This window comes from Lygodium microphyllum, chromosome 23 (genome assembly GCF_053477565.2).
Source record: "Lygodium microphyllum isolate KBCC chromosome 23, Lygodium_microphyllum_v1.1.10, whole genome shotgun sequence".
NCBI lineage: Eukaryota > Viridiplantae > Streptophyta > Polypodiopsida > Schizaeales > Lygodiaceae > Lygodium > Lygodium microphyllum.
Genome location: NC_141157.1, coordinates 66,122,110 through 66,141,730, shown reverse-complemented (window position 1 = coordinate 66,141,730; position 19,621 = coordinate 66,122,110). Strand labels below are relative to the sequence as shown.

The 19,621-nt window shown below is 39.0% G+C and overlaps 1 protein-coding gene across 3 annotated transcripts in view; it reads right to left on the bottom strand.

The window, feature by feature from the left end:
- Nucleotides 1–18,317: 18,317 nt before the first annotated feature.
- The window catches only part of LOC148016281 (putative potassium transporter 17), a 59,289-nt gene continuing 57,985 nt past the window's right edge, over nt 18,318–19,621 (bottom strand). For all 3 annotated transcript variants that reach the window (XM_087664466.1, XM_087664464.1, XM_087664465.1), the window contains one exon: nt 18,318–19,494. In XM_087664466.1, the coding sequence (XP_087520592.1) occupies nt 18,605–19,494 (890 nt within the window). In that variant the 3' untranslated portion in view covers nt 18,318–18,604. The remainder of the gene's footprint in view (nt 19,495–19,621) is intronic.

The window sequence follows — 19,621 nt, the reverse complement described above, 5'->3', positions numbered from 1 at the left end:
AGACAATTGGGTTTTCCAAAAATGTTAATATTTGGGCATGTTAATGATATTTAAAGAAGGCCAAAGTCAAAGGTTAGGCAAGGTCAAAGTGCAAGCATTGCAATTATTTTTGATTAAGTATTATTATTTTTGGAGCTTCAATGTAATATTTTTGGGCAATTGTATTATTTTTTTACCTTCATGGACATATTATTATCATGGATGTATTATTTTACGAGAGTTGGGATCACTTTCATACACATTTTAGTATTACCCACAATTGTATTTTTCACATGGGCAACTGTTGTGTGGGTTGCACAAATGAATATATGATTGCAGTAGCATAGGCTAAGGTACAATTTGCTTCAAGGAATGATCAAAATAATTTCCATAAAGTGGTTAGGATGCCCAATGGAGGGTGCAAACCCTGATTCACAGTTGTGGAAACCCTAAAATGCAAAGTGGGGTGCAAAACCTAAAACACAAATAGGGCATCACCCTAGAGAAGTGACCTTACCCTAACCTAATCTTGCTCTAAAAATGCAAAATGCAAAAATAAAAACACATAAAAATTCAAAGCTTGAGTTCTTAGCGTTGATTAACTCATGAGGCATAGTTATTAATGGTTATTCTTGTTGTCATCAATGCATACTGAGTGGCATCATTGTGGACGATTGAGATCAAGGAAGAATAAGAGAAATGAAATACCTTGAGATAAGGAATTTGTCATAAATCATCCACAAGTCACTTACACCACACACACAAAGTACCTACAAAACACCTACATCATACTCCCCCCTTTCACACAAAAGGCCTACAAACACCTCACATACACATTCTTCTAGCTCATTCACCCATTAAAAACACTCACACATACCCTCTACACACACCACCCTTAACCACATCATTCACACATACCCCACACATGCCTCCACTTAATTATTATGCCTTCCCACTATACTTACCAAAACACTAGGACTTCTACACTAGTGCTAGCACACTAGCACTAATACTTCCACACTAGAACTAGCACTTCCATGCTTGCACTTCCACTCTAGTATTTCCATATTAGAACTAGCATTTCCACACTTATAGCTCCACACTAGTCCTTCCACACTAGGACTAGCACTTGTACTTCCACACTAGCAATTTACCTCTACATAGCCCACTCCCACACATCCCCAATTCCATACACACATATGTCCATTCTTGCATGACATTAGTTGCATCTAATTGCATCTAGTAGTTTATGATAAATACCTTTGCCCACTTTTTTCAATTGAGCCTATACATTTTAATCTCACCATCATTGATGGTGCTATGGTATGTCCTCTAGGAGTGTTGGAAGAACTGGTTGGTAAAGATCACTAGTGTCAAAATCTTTATCATAATTGTGATCATGAGGAGAGTTGACTATGTCAATCAACCATGGATTCTTAATGCACCCCTCATTAAGATTTGGATAATAGTCTAGTCTTTTAGGAAAACGAAATTGAGGTTGTGCACATTGAAGTGAATAGCCAAAAGGCTACCACAATTGACTTGGATGCTATTTCTAGCTCGTGCCGCAAGGTGACACCATGTACTCCCCAACACACAAGTTGTTGAACAAATATCTTCCATGCTTTAAGGATGAAGCGAGATTGGCTTTATATTCTTGCAACCTTGGAGCTACCATTCATAGAGAAAGGTGAGTAGAAGGAAACCAACAAACACTTGAGTCAACATGAACTTAAGGAAACCCCAGTCAACATGCTTGATATACTTGAAGAATTTCCTTCTATGCCATTGTTCATGTGATGAATGTTGGTCCTTTAAGAACATCTCATGAAAAAGGTTTTCTTGCACCTACTAAGAGACTCAAACTACATAAAATACTCTCACTATGGAGATGAGCATTCAATAACTTGGTCGATTCCAACTTAATCATCTTTGAAGAACTCTTAAGAAGCCCCACATGGCACTCGATTTGAATTACATCAGGTCATATTTAATTATCATTATAAGCTTTTTGTCTCCATGATGCCACTTGAAGAATTTGACACAAAGGAGGAGATTGAGTTTGAAGATGAACTTATAGAGTATGACAGTGATATTGATTTTGATAAGAGTTATGACTTTGATAGCATAACAATTAAAAAAATCACGATCAATTAAAAAATCATCAAAACATGACTGGCTAGTTATAAAAAATGTAGTGCAGAAAATTTAAGATTTAGTCACATGCACACACTCTCTTTCTCTCTTAAACAATAAATTGTGTTCACACTAAATGCATTCTTCATTTTACCATCTTAGCTCTTTTTGAATCCATTTGCTACCTTCTCAAAGCCTTGTTTCTAACTAATTGATATTGTTTTCGTTGGCACTTGATACATCATATGTTGAGATGACAAGCTCAACACATGCGGACATTGATGATGGATCGCCTGGTTAGATGGGTCCACACGTCTACACTTAGCACATCGGTGGTCATTATGACTCACACATGGCCACTAACTCATTACTTATTATATATTTAGGTTATTATACCTATTTACAGCTGGTATAGTTATAGCGCCAGTCAACTAGTGTAGTCGGTTATGCATTGTTTCACTTAGTAGGCCACTTTCTTTTATGTTGTACCTTATCGATACTTTGTGTACATTGTAAAGTGTGCAAGAAGAAGAAGAAACCAGTAAGAAAACGTTTTTTGGCATCCATCTCTCTTCTTGTCTCTTGAGTGAGCTTCTCCTTGTGCATTCTGTGTGTGTTCGGCGCAGCATCTTGAGCAAGTCCCCCCACCACGTGATTCTTGACATGGTATCAGAGCCGCGCCACTGAGAGAGGCTAATTTTGAAGGCTGAAGCGAAGGAGAAGAAGCAAGGTTCGAGTAAGCAAGCCACGGGTAAGAAGCTCCCTCATTCTTCCACTCTCTCTCTTGGATAGTGCATATGGAGGCACTGGAAGTAGGGCAAAGCAAAAATCTCAGATTGCTGTGAGATTTGGTGTGCGCAGTTATTTTGGGCATCTGAGGCTGTTTCAGGCCCCGTTTTAGAGCCGCAAGGTTGCGAATAGTAGTTTCAGGGTAGATTGTGACTTCGATTGTATTGACCGAAAGCGGGTGCACAGGTTATAGATTTCAGATCTGTAAGTTCAAGGGTGTTTACCAGCAAGTAAACACAAGGTTTATCTACAAACTGGTTGCAGATTGCATGTATTGTTGAGCAGACAGTGAAAAAGGTTGTCTGGTGTATTGCTGTGCACTACAGGTCGAGGGTTGTAGAAGATTTGCTTGCTGTTGGTATTAATTTTGTGATAATGGCAGAGAACAGTGGAAGCCCCATCATTGAGAAGCTTGATAAGAACAACTACCCTTCATGGAAGTTCCGTGTCACAAACTTCCTTATTGGAAAAGGCCTCTACGAGTTTGTTTCAGGTGAAGAAAAGGAACCGGAGGTGAGTGATCCTCCAACTGTAGAAGAGACAAAGGCACGGAAGGAATGGAATGCAAAAGATAAAAAGATCATGTATTGGCTGTCTGCAGTAATTGACAATAATGTGTTGGGACATATTAGAAATGCAGAGAATTCATATGTAGCTTGGACCATACTTGAAAGTATGTTTTCTGTAAATACAAAGGCACGAAAGATTCAACTCAAGCAAGAGTTGAATACATTGAAGAAAGGGAAGATGTCTATCAATGAGTATGCACAGAAGGTAAGGAGCATTGCAGATGCCTTGGCAGCGATTGGTGCAATGCCCGATGATGATGATTTGGTGTCGTCTACCTTGGATGGACTTACCAATGAAAAGGCTTGGAAGTCTTTTGTAACTTCCGTATATGTCAGAAAGCCATTTCCAGATTTCGATGAGTTAGTCTCCCTTATGATCACTGAAAAGATCAATATGCAGAGTGAGACATTTGAAAGAAGTGGTGAACAGGTTCAAGCTTTCTACTCCAGTTCAGGAAGGGGACATGGCAGGTTCTCTTCAAGAGGCCGTGGTACAGGACATGGTAGTGACAACCAGCAAAACAGATTGAATTAGCAATTTGGAGATATGCAGGTTTCAAGAGGTCGTGGTAACTTTAGAGGCAGGGGGAGCTTTAGAGGAAGAGGTGGATGGCAAAACAGAGGCTCTAACAACTATGGTACTGTGTGTCACTACTGTGGCAAAACAGGTCATATTGCAGCCCAATATTATGCTAAGAAAGATGTTATTCGCAGTGGTAAGTTGCAGCAAGGAAACTATGCATCGTCTTCACGACAGAATGAAGACAAAAATGAACGTCTGTTTGTTATGCAGCATATGCTGAATGCTGTTACAGGAAAGGGAACACATGATGATGTTTGGTATGTTGATTTAGGTGCATCCAATCATATGACCAGCCATGCAGAATGGTTTGGAGAGATGCAGGATTTGCAAAATGCAGGTTATGTGCAGACGGGTGATGATTCATGCCACCCAATTTCACATATTAGAAAAGTTTCCTTGTCCTTGCATGATGGTAAAACAAAGAGTCTTTCAGATGTATTACATGTGCCATCTATTACAAAGAACTCAGTGTCAGTCGGTCAAATGGTAGAGCAAGGGCTGCAAGTCAGATTTAATGCAAAGGGCTGCTTTGTAGAAGACTTCAATGACAAATACAGGTTGGTAGCAAAGGGAAGTAGAGTTGGACGTATGTTTACTTTGGATGCTGGAATTTCTATTATGAATGCTGCTATGTATGCTAAAGGAAAAGGTGTTGTTGCAGATATTGAAATTTGGCACAAACGCATTGGACATGCAAATGTACAAAGGCTGAAATTAATGCAGTCCAAAGGGTTGGTTACAGGTTTGCCTACATTTAGAGTTGCAGAATTTCATAAGGTATGCGAATCATGTCAGTTTGGTAAGTAGGCAAGACAACCCTTTTCACATGACAGAGATGTAAGCAGAAATATCCTTGATGTTGTACATATAGACATTTGGGGGCCTACACAAAATGTATCTCTTGGAGGCAGTTCATACTTTGTCACATTCATTGATGATTGTTCTAGAAAGCTGTGGGTATATTTTATGAAGGAAAAGAGTGAAGCGTTTGAGCACTTTAGAACTTTCAAGGCTGCAGTTGAAAGAGATACAGGCTTGAAAGTAAAGTGCTTGAGGTTAGATGGAGGGGGAGAGTACCTCTCAAATGAGTTCAGTGATTTTCTGAGGTCTCATGGGATAAAGAGAAAGTTCACATGCAGGTATAACCCACAGCAAAATGGGGTTGCAGAAAGGAAAAACAGGCATATTGCAGAAGTTGCACGTGCCTTGATGGCTGAAAAGAACATGCCTAAGCATTTTTTGTCTGAGGCTATTCATACTGCTGTTTATATTACGAATAGAACTCCCACAGCTGCAGTTCATGGTATGACCCCCGAAGAATGTTTTACAGGTAAGAAGCTTGATGTTTCACACTTGAAAGTGTTTGGCTGCATTGCATATGTTCACGTGCCAGATGAGTTGCGGAAGAAACTGAATCCAAAGGCTGAAAAGTGTCTTTATTGGATACTCTTTAGAGCAGAAAGGGTATCGCTATTATAACCCTGTCACATGTAAGTTCAGAGTGAGCAGGGATGTCATCTTTGACGAAATGAGCAGTTGGTATGCATCTAGTGGTGATGCATTAGATGATGATGATGATCATGACACTCATGTGTAGGTTGAAAAGCAAGAATCACGGACTCTTAGTGGACCAGAGACATCATCTGGTAGTCTTTGGTCTTGGAGACTAAGGAGTACCTCTACATCTTCAAGTGCATCTAGTAGCACTATAGGTAAAGACAAAGGAAAGAATAAGGTGTCAGATGGCATTGATGCAGTTCTTGATGGAGACTCCAGTGGCTCAGAGAGCTTAGATGATGAGCTTGGTATTCCTTCTGTCAAGACACCAGGTGTACAGAGAGCTCATAATAATGTAAAGTCTCCATTGAGTGATCCGGTGGTACGCAGATCTAGCAAGGTCAGATAACCTGTTAAAAGATTTGGTTTTGAAGGTTATGCAGCTCACCATTATGCTTATATAGTGAAACTAGTTGAGGATGTTGAGCCCACTTGTTTTGAGGATGCTGTTGGTCATACTCATTGGGATGCAGCAATGGATGAGGAGATGGCTGCATTAGAGGCCAACAAGACTTGGGATCTAGTATCAATTGCCAAAGGGCAAGAAAGCTATTGGATGTAAGTAGGTTTATAAGATTAAGCACAATGCAGATGGTTCTATTAGTAGGTACAAAGCTAGGCTAGTTGCAAAAGGCTATGCGTAGACTTATGGCATAGATTATGATGAAACCTTCGGTCCAGTTGCTAGGATGGCAACTGTCAGATCTGTGATTACTTTGGCAGTAGCCAAAGGTTGGAGGTTGCAGCAAATGGATGCGAAGAATGCCTTCTTGCATGGTGACTTACAGGAAGAAGTGTATATGGATCAGCCAGCAGGTTATGAAGATTTAGAGCATCCCACATATGTGTGCAGGTTGAAGAAGGCGCTCTATGGGCTCAAGCAAGCACCTAGAGCATGATCTGACAAGATCAAAGAGTATCTTGTCAATATTTGCTTTTATGTTTCTAATGCTGATCGCTCACTTTATGTGAGAAAGGGAGATGCAGGTTTGGTCATCATAGTCATCTACGTGGATGACTTGATTATTACAGGTGATAGTGATAGTGGGATTGCTGAAGTTAATGATTTTTTGAAGAAGAAGTTTGAGATGAAGGATTTAGGTGAGCTAAGGTACTTCCTTGGCATTGAGATGATCAGATGTGATGATGGCATATGGCTGTCCTAAAGACAGTATGGCTTGGATATGTTGTCCAAGTATGGTATGACAGCATGCAAACCACTTTCAGTCCCGTTGGAGCAGAATGTAAAGTTGAGTGCTGATGTTGGGGATGAGATAGAAGACCCTACTATGTTCAGGAGGATAGTGGGGAGTTTGATCTACATGACCATTAGAAGACGAGACTTGAGCTACGCTGTTGGTCTTGTGAGTCAGTTTATGCAAGTACCTAGAAAGCCACATTTGGATACAATCAGACGCATATTGAGATATGTGAAGTCCACATTACATTATGGACTTTTCTATGAGGCAGGTACAGATGTACAGGTGTCTGGATACATAGATGCAGATTGGGATGGTAGTATGTCTGATAGAAGATCTACTAGCGGATACATGTTCTCTCTTGTTAGTGCAGCAGTTGCTTGGAGCAGCAAAAAGCAATCTACAGTTGCTTTATCAAGTACAAAGGCTGAGTATAGAGTTGCTGCTATTGCAACATGTGAGGTAGTATGGCTACAAAAGTTAATGGCTGATTTGGATGTGCAGGTGGAAGGTCCAGTTGTCATTTATTGTGACAACATGAGCAGTATATAGTTGGCTAGGAACCTTGTGTTCCATGCCAGGACAAAACATATTGAGGTACACTACCACTTTGTGAGAGAGAAGATACTAGTAGGTGAGATTGACTTGGTGTATGTCAGCACACAGGATCAGATAGCTGACATCTTCATGAAGGCATTGGGTACAAAGAAGCTTCAAAATTTTCGAAGCTTACTTGGAGTTGCAAAGATGCAGTTGAGCTTGAGGGGGAGTGTTGAGATGACAAGCTCAACACATGCGGACATTGATGATGGACCGCCTGGTTAGATGGGTCCACACGTCCACACTTAGGACGTCGGTGGTCATTATGACTCACACATGGCCACTGACTCATTACTTATTATATATTCAGGTTGTTACACCTATTTATAGCTGGCATAGTTATAGCGCCAGTCAACTAGTGTAGTCGGTTATGCATTGTTTCACTTAGTAGGCCATTTTCTTTTATATTGTACCTTATCGATACTTTGTGTACATTGTAAAGTGTGGAAGAAGAAGAAGAAACCAACAAGAAAACGTTTTTTTGGCCTCCATCTCTCTTCTTGTCTCTTGAGTGAGCTTCTCCTTGTGCATTCTAGTGTGTGTTCGGCGTAGCATCTTGAGCAAGTCCCCCCACCACGCGATTCTTGACATCATAACACGCTCTTTTAATCACATGACATTATTTAATCATGTCTACATCCAATTCATCAACTCTCATTTGCTCTCTTATGCAAGAGTTCAGCTTCATCCACCATTATGATCATGTAGTAACACTATAGTAATTGGATCATTGGATTGTTGCTATTCACCCCTCCACCATGATTGGTTTTTCTTTGGCAACCCAATGTGAATTTTCCATTCCTTATGGGAACCAACAAACTTCGATGCTTTTGTTTTCTACAAAATATGGCCCATACACCTCGAGGATATGCTACAAAGACATATATCCCATATGAATAAAAATATCAAGAATAAATTATAAAATTCATATACTTCTAAGATTTAGACTTTGTACGAAAAATCTTATATATCATAGAAATTTTATCCCATGGGTCACCATGTTTTCATAAAAGCTATGTATAGCATCAGTAAACTCTTGCTTATCTTATCAGTAAATGAATCAATTTATTGATAAAAATCTAGACCTTGGCTTTTGGTAAACTTTTTATCTTCTATTACTTTGATCACAAAATATAATGGCTTCTTTTTTTTTGCATTCTATAAGCAAAGCAAATATATTTATACACTTTCTCCATAATCCTAACAAAAGCACACAATAAAGAAATGTGAATACGATCCAATGGAATGCTAAAAATGGGCTTTCATGTGGGATCTTCTTTATCATGTATTGGTGTAGTACTTGTCACTCTTTGCCAATTTTTCTTCTCCTCCTTTGCTTCCACCTTCTTTATTAAGCAATATAGCTATGGATATTTTTCATTTGTCCCATTGGAGATCCCACACATGCATTTCAAAGTTTTCAAGTCTCCTCCAAGGTGCCATTTAAGAATGTATTTACCATACCCTTTGATTCAGAGCATATCACCATGTTTTTTTGTGATCAATGATATTTGAAATGCTTATGCATGTGAAGAAGACTTATAGTATCTCAAATGTTTCCTTAAGAACTTCACATGTGCAGCAAGCCACCATACATGGCGCTCTAATTGAACACTAAATTATCAAATTGTAAGTCTCTATTCATCAAGGTGACACTAACTCTTTAGAGCTTTTCTTCATTGATGACCAATTCAACGATGAAATGCATTAAATGTAGTCCAAGCATGAGCTGGCACATTTTTGCCATCCTAGAAAATTTCTCAATAGTAGGTAGCAATACTCTAGCATTAACTATAGTGAGCATCAAACTTATGATACCACTCCCTAGGTGCCTGCTTCAAGCCATAAAGGCTTTTCTTCGATTTGCACACTAGGTGCTCCCTGCCAGGTTCTGCAAAGCCCTTAGGCTGCTCCATATAAATCTCATCATGCAAGTCCCCATGTAAGAAAGCTGTCTTGACATCCATCTGGCATAAATCCAAGTCAAGCTGAGCAACCAAAGCCAAGACTAAGTGCAGGGTGGTCATCTTAACCACAAGAGAAAAGACCTCATCAAAGTCCACACCATGGTCCTGCTTAAAACCCTTTACTACCAGTCTAGCCTTGTATGCTGGCTTGGGGTGTCCAGGGGTACTTTTCAACTTATACACCCACTTGCATGGCAAAGCCTTCTTGCCCTCAGGCAAGAAAATCGAATCCCAAGTCTCATTCTTATGCAAGGAGTCTATCTCAGACTGCATAGCCCTCTCCTAGGAGTGACTGTCACCCCTGCGCATAGCCCATCCTTGATAACATCCTCGATAGTAACAATGCACTTGAAACTTCCATAACCACATAAAGATGTACATCGAATTTCTACACAATATTCACAATAATTTTGTAACCAATACATGGTGCATCATATACACCCATAGTGGATGGGTGGTTTCAACCAACTTATACTCAATAGCCAACATACATTTTATATCCTTGTCGTCAAACCATGGTGATTGATCGCACTTGGTGCAAAAGTTGCATGTAGAGAAAAAAAATCTACTTAAAAGCACCATATGCTAATAGCATAGCTAAAAGGAGACTATAAAAGGCTTTATCTATAAAATTGACAATTATACAAAAAATTCACAAAATGAAAAAATAGTATGCATACTAGTTATACTAGTGCTAGCAGATCCCAAAAATGAACCTAAATAAAAGATGTGATGATACCAAGCCCTAGGGATGCTCCCATCATGTTAGTCAACTTGTGAATGCTCATCCAATATTGTTCTAATAAGAGGAGATAAAGAATAGGATGTTGATTACTCTAGTTGAGAAGCTTAGTCCCTCTTTGATACCAAGTGTTGGATTTAGGGTTGTAGGAATATGCATACACATAACTTGGGGAAGAAGAAGCTTGAGAGCACACAACAAGAATTTTATAGAAGTACTAATATAGAATATTTACAGACTAAATTACCCTCAAGTAAAATGGGAATAAATATGCAAAGTTGAGAAAAGAAGGCCTCATGTGAGAGAAAGATTCTCAAGTGATTCTAAGTATGTTCATATATGGCACTACCAAAGTGTGGTAGCATATCACTACTTCTAAAACTATTGCAATGAGCTCCAAAATATATATTTTGGGAATTGATATTGAGCAAGTAATCTTGTAAAACTATTGCAATGAGCTCCACAATATAATTTTGGGGGATTAATATTGAGCCTATTATAGCACCAAATATGAGCACTCCTAGCAACTAAATCCTACATGATATGAATTTTGTTTGCACTTGGAAAGAAAGAAATGTAGATGCACTCTATGTCATTGTTTACCAATGCACGTGATTAAGTTTTCTCTAATCCAACACATAGTTCAAAGCTAGTTAGGACTTTGGAATATTTTGAGATGTCAATATGAGTCACAAAAGCAAATCAATAGTTAAAACTTGAAAAATTAGTTTGTAGTTGAAAACATTTCCAAAGAGGAAGCAACATAGATATTCTTACAAAGATCAATAGTCTACATGACCAAATTGACAATGATCACAATAGCAAAGTCTACTTTGGAGTTCACTAGGAGATGGAAATTTGAATACATGGGTTAGAACTCTTGCTCTTATGTTGGAGTTTGGGGCTATGTTATTGGAGGAGGAGATGTGTTGGAAGCACTGGTGGAGATGTTGCATTTGTGACAAACACTAAAGATAAAGGTGAGAACAAGGAGAGGAAGAAGAGGTTCAAAGTAAAGTACCATTAATGTGGAAAGAGTAGCCACATGGTGGAGAAATGTAAACAAAGTGATAAAAAACATGGCACTATAAAGTCTTCTTCCAATGGTAGAGACTCCATGAAAGTTGTTGAAAGATATGATTCATGGTGCTAGTAGATAATGAAACTTCTTGTCACGTGACCAATAAGAAAGAGTAGTATAATTCTATAATGCCTTTGAGAGAACCCATTACTATGATAATTAGGAATAATGAAAAATGCATAGTTGAAGGAACACAAAATTTCATTGCTAAAATCAAATGAAGAGTGTAAGAAGTTATCAATTGTGTTGTATGTGTCTTAGAGCATAAAATGTGCTATCTATAGCCTTGATTGTAGATTGTGGCCTTCAAATTGTCTTTGAAAACATATGGGGGTAGAGATTCTTAATGGTGCTACCAATATGATGAGCAAAGGAGTGAGGTAGGATAGTCCATGTAAGCTAACAACTCTTATAGCCACCATTGAGGAAGGCACTAGTAAGCTTTGGCATGAGCAATTTGGCCAAAAGTAAAATTTGATGTGGTCAAATAAATGCATAAGATTGGGATGGTTACATACTCACCTACCTTTACTGAAATGAAACAAGCACGTGAACCTTGTTTGATGGACAAGAAACAAAGCAATTCATTTCCAAAAAAGAGAAACAACTATGCAAAAGCTCCTCTAGAATTATGATATGTTGAACTCTATCATAATGTGACTATTTGAGCTTTGGGAGGATCTTCTACTTTATGTTACTTGTTGTCAACACTAGAGTTGAAAGAAATATGTGCGTTTTCTTCAAAACTTCAAGATAAAGCTAAAGATTTTGTCAACTCCAAACAATGGCACAAGCTTGTGAAGAATAAAAGTGGCAAGAAGATTGAAGAGATCCACAATGATCAAGAAGGAGAGTTCATGTCCAATAATTTTATTATCTACATCAAGGAGAATGGCATCAAGCATCAATTCACAATAACTTACACACCTTAGCAAAATGATATTGTAGAGTGATGCAACCATACTATCATGGAAATGACATGATGTATGCTAAAGGGGAAAGTATTATCAAATTCCTTTTAGAGTGAAGCATTCAACAACATAGTATATATTCCTTTTGGGGTGAAGTAGTCGACACCATAGTATAATTCTCACTCAAAGCTACTATAAGGTGCTAAAGGAAAAGATACCTCATGAAGTCTATTATGGTAAGAAGCCCTCTATTGAATATTCCAAAATGTTTTGGTAGGTGTTATATTGATGTTCCAAATAAGAAAAGGATCAAGCTAGAAGCCAAGAGTAAGAGATATATCTTTCTTATGCATGGGCAAGTTTAAAACCTAATATGATTGTGAGGCTAAAAAGGTAATTGCTAGCCATGATGTGGTGTTTGTGGAGTAGCCACCATAGTGGAGGAAAAAAATTGTGTTATCATCAACAAAAAAAGTAGCCTACCATGTGCCAACAGCAAATGCTCAAGTATTTATAATTTTTTGATGAGAAGAATCTAGCTCCTAAAGTTTAGTGAGGAGCCACTTGTTGATGAACTTGATAGAAGACAAAAGAAAGACTTCCGAACACATTCTCAATGGCCTTGTTGGCTAAGAAGATGCAAATAAAGGAGCTTGCAACTTTGGATGAGGCAATGAATACCCAAAGTGGAAAATTGCCATACAATCAAAAGTATGATAACATTACTTAGAATCAAACTTGGGACGGACTTGATTGGCCAAAATGTAGGAAAGTCATTGGTATAAAATGGGTTTGGAATGGGTTTGTAATGGGTGTTTGGAGACATATAAGGCTCAATGTTACACTAGACTACTCACTGCTAGAAGGCTTTGATTTTTAGGAAACAATTGCACCTATAGCCATGCCACTAATCATGCATTACTAGCCTTTAGCCTTATAAGAAATGGTGAATCTTCTAGATGGATGTGAAATATGCATTCTTGAATCAACCCTCAAGGAGGAGGTATACATGGTCCATTCACTAGGATTTGAGGTGTCTTATCAAGAAAACAAAGGTTTGCAAGATTAAGAAGGCATTGTATGAACTATAACATGCCCAAAGAGCATGCACAAAGGATATATGGATTTTCCAAAAGCATTACTTGTACTAAAAGTAACTTTGATGTTGATTTGTATGTGTTTAGGTAAGATGGTAATTATGTGGAGGTGGTTTTGTATGTAGATGTGATCATCATAAGATATCATGAGCATATGTTTTATAAGACTAGGGAGATACTATGTTCTGTGTTTGAAATAACATGCTTGGGGCTTATGCATTTCTACTTGGAAATTGAGGTATCTCAAGAACCTAGCAAAATCTTCACATATAAGCAAATATATGGTGCAAAAATTCTAAAGGCATTTGGATTGACAATGTATCAAGGAGTGGCCATACCAATGGTGGGCATAAATGCAAAAATAGCGTTAGAAGATGTATCATTACTTGTGGAGATCAGCCAGCATCAAAAGCTCATGGGAAGTCTTATCTTTCTACGTGACAATAGACCAATCTTAGCTATGAGCTTAGAGCACTAAGGACGTTTTCAAATGAGCTTTGGAAGAACCATTGGATAGTAAGGATGCTTGCACTAAAGTTCTTGAAGAGTATCATGAACTAGGGCATCACCGCAAGACCTTCATTGAACACCGCGACTTAGATTGGGCAAAAGAGTATTGTGAACTAGGGCATCACCGCAAGACCTTTATTGAACACTGTGACTTAGATTAGGCCAAAGGTATTAATTCAAGGAAATCAAGGACCAGACATCACTTGTTATTGGATCAAAATTTTTCTCTTGGTTCAATAAGAAGGGACCTACAATGCTATTATATTCAAAGAAGGCTAAGTACAAGGGTAGCATGCTTTGTTAGTTATGAGATACTTTGACTAAGGAGGATTTTGGGAGACATAAGAGCTTCAATTAGAGAGGCAATTCATGCCCACACAAAGCATATAGCAATTCATTATCGCTGTGTAGAAGCTCATTGAGGATGAAATTGGGAAGATAAAGTATTGTTCTATAGAGGACAATGTAACTAGATGGGAGTGAGAGGGAGTTTTTTAAGGTTTAGTGCTAAATCATTGCACATTATAATGGATGCTAAGTGAAGTTAGGTAGTATTATTATATAGATTACATAAAAGTAAGATGGAAATTCTTTTTATGTTCAAATTTTAATACTTGAACTCCTTAAACCTTGGAAGGGGGTTCCATCTCATCTACGAGTGTTTTAAAAAGTACTCCTATCATCATTGTCCCAAGGAATTTGAACCCTATAAATGATTGTGAAATGGCATAAGGCTAATATACAAAGAATTTAATAGGAAAGTCATTAATTGAGATGATTGCATGGAATAACATTGGTGGTGAGAGATGTAGATATATGCATGTGCATGGCTAGAGCACAAAGGCTCATAGCTAACATGGAAAATTGGATATGTTGGTTGATGTTTGCTCACGTGCACAATTTTGAGTTACTTTCTTATGTTTCATGTGCCCAATGTTGTCAGGCCCCTAACGAACAAAATCCATGATGGGCAAGGGACCTTTGTAGGGTTCCCAATTTAGACATTTGAAGGGATCTGGCCTTTGTAGATTAGATGGTTATAAGACAAGTTATGTGGACACTATTGGGTCAAGTGGAAGAGTGTCACACAACAAGGGGAAGTGGTGGATAACTATCTTCTTGTTAATTATGAGGTGAGGAGGCTCAAATTCAAGATGTCTATATGATGAAGGCTTAAGACTTTGATTATCTCAATAAGGTTTACTAGGGTCATTACTTATCCCTTGATTAAGGTACACAATGTGGTGCATGGATGATGACTTTGTTATTTGTATTTCTTTGGGCCAAAGCAAAAGAAAAGGCTATTTTTTAAAGGAACTTGATCTATATTCAGAAAAATGATAATAAGAAATGCAATGACACTCCACCTTGTTATGAATATTGTGTAATTGTGTGCATCTAAACATGTGTGCATGCATGCACGTATGAGCACGCACATGCATGTTTGTGTGTGCATGCGTGTTCTCAAAAGACAATCGAACAATCAAGTTGTTTAACATGGAGTAGGTAACTGGTTTAGAGCATATATGAGGCTCTCCATCATATCTCATCATAGTTCTCAGAAGTGACCATCCAACTAGCCCTAACGTTGGGCTAAGTTTTAAATGAAAACCCATCCTTGGATCCACCCTCACAATCAACAATTATTAGAGACCAAGCTCTAATCAAAGATTGGGCAAACTCGAAAGTTGTTATTTTGGGGTGAATTTTCTTATAGAAGATATCTTGGTGACCCAGGTCACTTCAAACTCTCGTCAAAGTTCAAGCATGGATCAAAAAAGCTCAAGGACCTAAACGCATGGTTGATCATCACAAATTCTTTTGGGCCAAGAAAGACTGGATCTATTAATCTTGCTTTGGCGGTCCTTAATTCCAAGTCCTCAGTGGATTTTGGAGGCATTATGCCCTACTTCGAGAATAGAATTCTAGCTTATCCTACTCTCATAAGCCTTGTCTGTCTAAGTCCATATTGACTAGGGTGAATTTCCCATCACTAGCCAAAGCAAGGTCAACAAGAAGGATATGAATTTGAGTATGGCATCATGATCCTTCCTACCATGAATAAACCCATGCTGATCTAACACGAGTTTTGACTCCGAAGGCAAGGATTTTGGCCATAATCTTACGTGAAACGTTGAGCACTACTAAGGGTTTCCAATGTCCAGCCTGCCTCCTCTCGATGCTTCTCGGGATGAGGTTGACCAAGCCTTCATCGGTAGATCTAGGCATACAGGCATCCCTTCGACATGCATCAATGAGCCGACATAGATCTCCTTCACAATTTGTCCAAAGAGACTGAAGAAATTCGACAGGGATGCCATCGGGGATAGAGGCTTTACCCCTTTCTGTTTCGAAGATTACATACTTAGAGCTCTAGTCCCATAGCCCTTAATTGGACCATGGTAATCATCCTCTTGAGCTTGGATGCAAGCTTCAACTCCCTGTACCAGCAGCCAAAGAATCATAAGCTTAACAGGAAGTGTTAAGAGACACATCATTGCAACTCAAGAGTTCTGCAGCTTTAATTGACAGTCTCCTCCTACCACAAACCTTTCTCTTGCCTTAGGCCTTAGAGACCTTAGTTACCTCTCTAATAGAAGCTTCCGACTTCAAGGTAGCATCTCTAGGAAATGTTTTAACTTGAAGGGGGCAGGGCCATCATTAACCTTTGGCATCAACGAAAGTTTGAAGAAAAGTACTATTGCAGTATGATCAGAATCTAACACATGCCCAAGTACACCTGAGTTTGTAGCCCAGAGCAATCCACCATCCTCCCTGAGGTATATAGATATGATCCAACGTAGCAGCCCTCCACATCATGTCCTTGTGCCTATTATGCCAGGTGAAACCAAAGGAATTAGTGCCAGCTAATTTGGGTCAAAGTTTTATCAGGTTGATGCTTAAACATGTCCTCATCAGCTAATGCCATTCCAATGTCTGAGAGGTAAGGCATTCACAAAACCAAGTTGTCTTTCAATTAGCTTCCATTGGTTTGTGCTTACTACCGAAATATTGGGAGCATAGACTTAACTTCTTCACCATTGGAAACAACCCAAAGTGTAACTATGTTTCCAAAGTCATCCTTCCAAAGTAGTGTTAGCTTAAGCTCCTCCAACTTTAAAAAAAGTAGGTAGTCTACCATGTCAAAATCCTCCTCTTCAGTCTGTATTTCCTGCAAACCAAAGGCATTTGGCTTATACTATCTGATGAGACAACACATCTGTTTCTACACTAAGAGACGCTTTGGTACCAGCCTTTTTGAATTGCTTGATCCTCCTTAGGATTAGACTTGTTCTGATCCTTCCCATAGCTATGACAATCACACTGGCTTTACTGGCCTACTAAGGGGAACTCATCTCTCAGAGCACCCTGTCTTGAAGCGCGAATTTGTGAAAGTACACTAGTAAAACATCCTCTTGCACAGGTTATAAGAGTCTAGGACAGGAGAGAAGCGCACCTTGATCACAAGTTCAATGCCGTTTGCATCAAATACCTTGAGTGCCTCAAAAGGTTCATTCCTTCAGTCTCAAATAATGCACCAAGCACTAACAAGAACGTAAAGAACACTACCCAATGTTTCAGCTAACACCTTGACCTCTCCATCCATCCAAACTTGAATAGATGGAAATGTGATCCATATGAAGCATTAGCACCTTGATCACTCTATCCATCCAATGATGGATGGATGGAGATCCAGATGGAGCATTTGTAGTGCAACATTAATTTTGGAGAAATATTGGCTGACTCAAGGAACAGTGTTTACTAGATTGCACTTACGGTCAACATTGCTACTAAGAATCCAATTGTGTTCATTGACTGAGCCAACAAGAACCAGAAAAAAACCCTGCCAATGTAACGATATGGCATAAGAGAAGCTTCCCCTGACAGATCCCATGGAATGATCTCTGGAACGTGTGCTCCCTTGACGACTTCCCCCTGAAAAGAAGAAATAGACGAGAGAGAGAGAGAGAGAGAGAGAGAGAATAATCAGTACACCTATTTTTGATCCTACAAAGCGAGACTGCAACTAAGGTTTGAAGGATCTGCTTCTTTCTTCCAACCAGCAACTATCTATGCTTATTATTGTAAGCTTTGAGATCTTCCTGCACTGCCTTCTCTAGCTTATCATGATTGATCATCCCTATTTTGACAGCACATGCATACTCCATCTCAGTAGCCTCATTCTCGCCCGATACTCGCTCATATCTCGTATTTTTGCCTACATCAACAGCTCCTCATTTAGGCCCCTCTTCAGCAGCATCTCCCCATGCACAAATGCAAGGGGCAATGGAAGCCATAAATGAAAATAATGCCGCCACTACTGGTCCCTATTCCCCAAGCACTCCTTTTGTAGGCTTTTTTCACTATCTGTTCGCCCAGGTCTGAGATAATTACCCATTACAGTAGACCTGAAAGTGACATGTTAATTTCGCCCAGGCTGGACATTATTACCCAGTATAGTAAACCTGAAAGTAACCATGTTAAATAATGATTGTGCTTGGGCTACCCCGACTACCAATGAAGTGCAAACACAGATTCTATTGATGCGGCAAACAAGGCATCTCATTCCATTTTGTTGTTGCAGCTAAACTTCAAGTTACATTACCTAGTTCACCTTGCACACCTGGAAAGCATTTCTTTTAGTCATCACTTTTTATTGTTCACCTTGCACACCTAGCAAGCCTTGAAAAAATGCATCCTTATTGTTGGGCTCCCACTTTTATGGTCCCTTGATTATAACATGAGGCGCAAAACTTTTGATTCACTGCAATAAGCAAGAGTGTACAACACCAATCAAATGTATCCAGATTCTGGTTTATCAGTGGCACTTCCTAATCTCAAGTCTGCTGCAATCTATTGCATTTTGTACCAAAGGCAGATGAATTAGATCTCAACTACCATACCCAACTCAAGAAAGTTTGCATATGGTATTTTCCAAGTGTCAATACTGGACCTGCAGTTGTTCATTAACACTTGATAAACACGAGTGGCTATGGTATCAGCCCAACTACTACTACTTGTAATCCTAAGGAGTGTCTTCCCCAAGACAAATACGCCACCTGCATTTTTTGCATTTTCCAGCTCATCTACGTCTCTTGATGTGAAAACTTGTATCGAACTTGGGTTCTGTTGCAGCTCTCCTTGTAAGGCCTTGGACTGTTGAGCCATTTTGGATTTGATATATTTTTTCAGAACTTCAAGAACACAAGTTTTGAATTCTTCTCCCTCTGTATCTATAATATCCATGTATCCATACTGAGCTATACATCTGTAAGCACCTCTAAATTTTACACGGCCAACCAAAAATCGCTCACTTGGGAGAACAGTTTTAACTGGGATATGTCTGATGGTTGTGAAAATCATTATTTGATGCAGCGACCGCACATTCCTCACATAATGGCCAACAATTGGTGGCACTCCTTGAAGCAAATCACTGTAGAAAAAGCATACCCCTGGCACACGCTGTGTTCCTGTAACTGCTATAAGAGAATCAAGGTCTTGTATGCTCATAATATTTTTCATCTCAGAATCATATCTTTTGCCTCTTCCATATTTCCAACTGAGCATTAAAATGACCAGAAAAATTGATACTGCAAATGGTAGCCAGCCACCTTGAGGAATCTTTGTAATAACTACCGACATGTACACCCCCTCAACAAGAGTATATATCACAAAGAAAAAGATGACCAATATGATGTTGGTGTTCCAAATGATAATCATTACAAGGGACATGAGTAAAGTGGTAATCAGCATGACACATATGACAGCAACTCCTGAGAAACAAAAAAATTGGTCATTAAGTGAGCTCTATTTGAAGCTGTTCCTTCTTAGCAAGAAAGAGTTTCATCTTAGGCAACATGTCTCTTCTGACGTTAATGTATGTTTTTCTCCACTCGATTA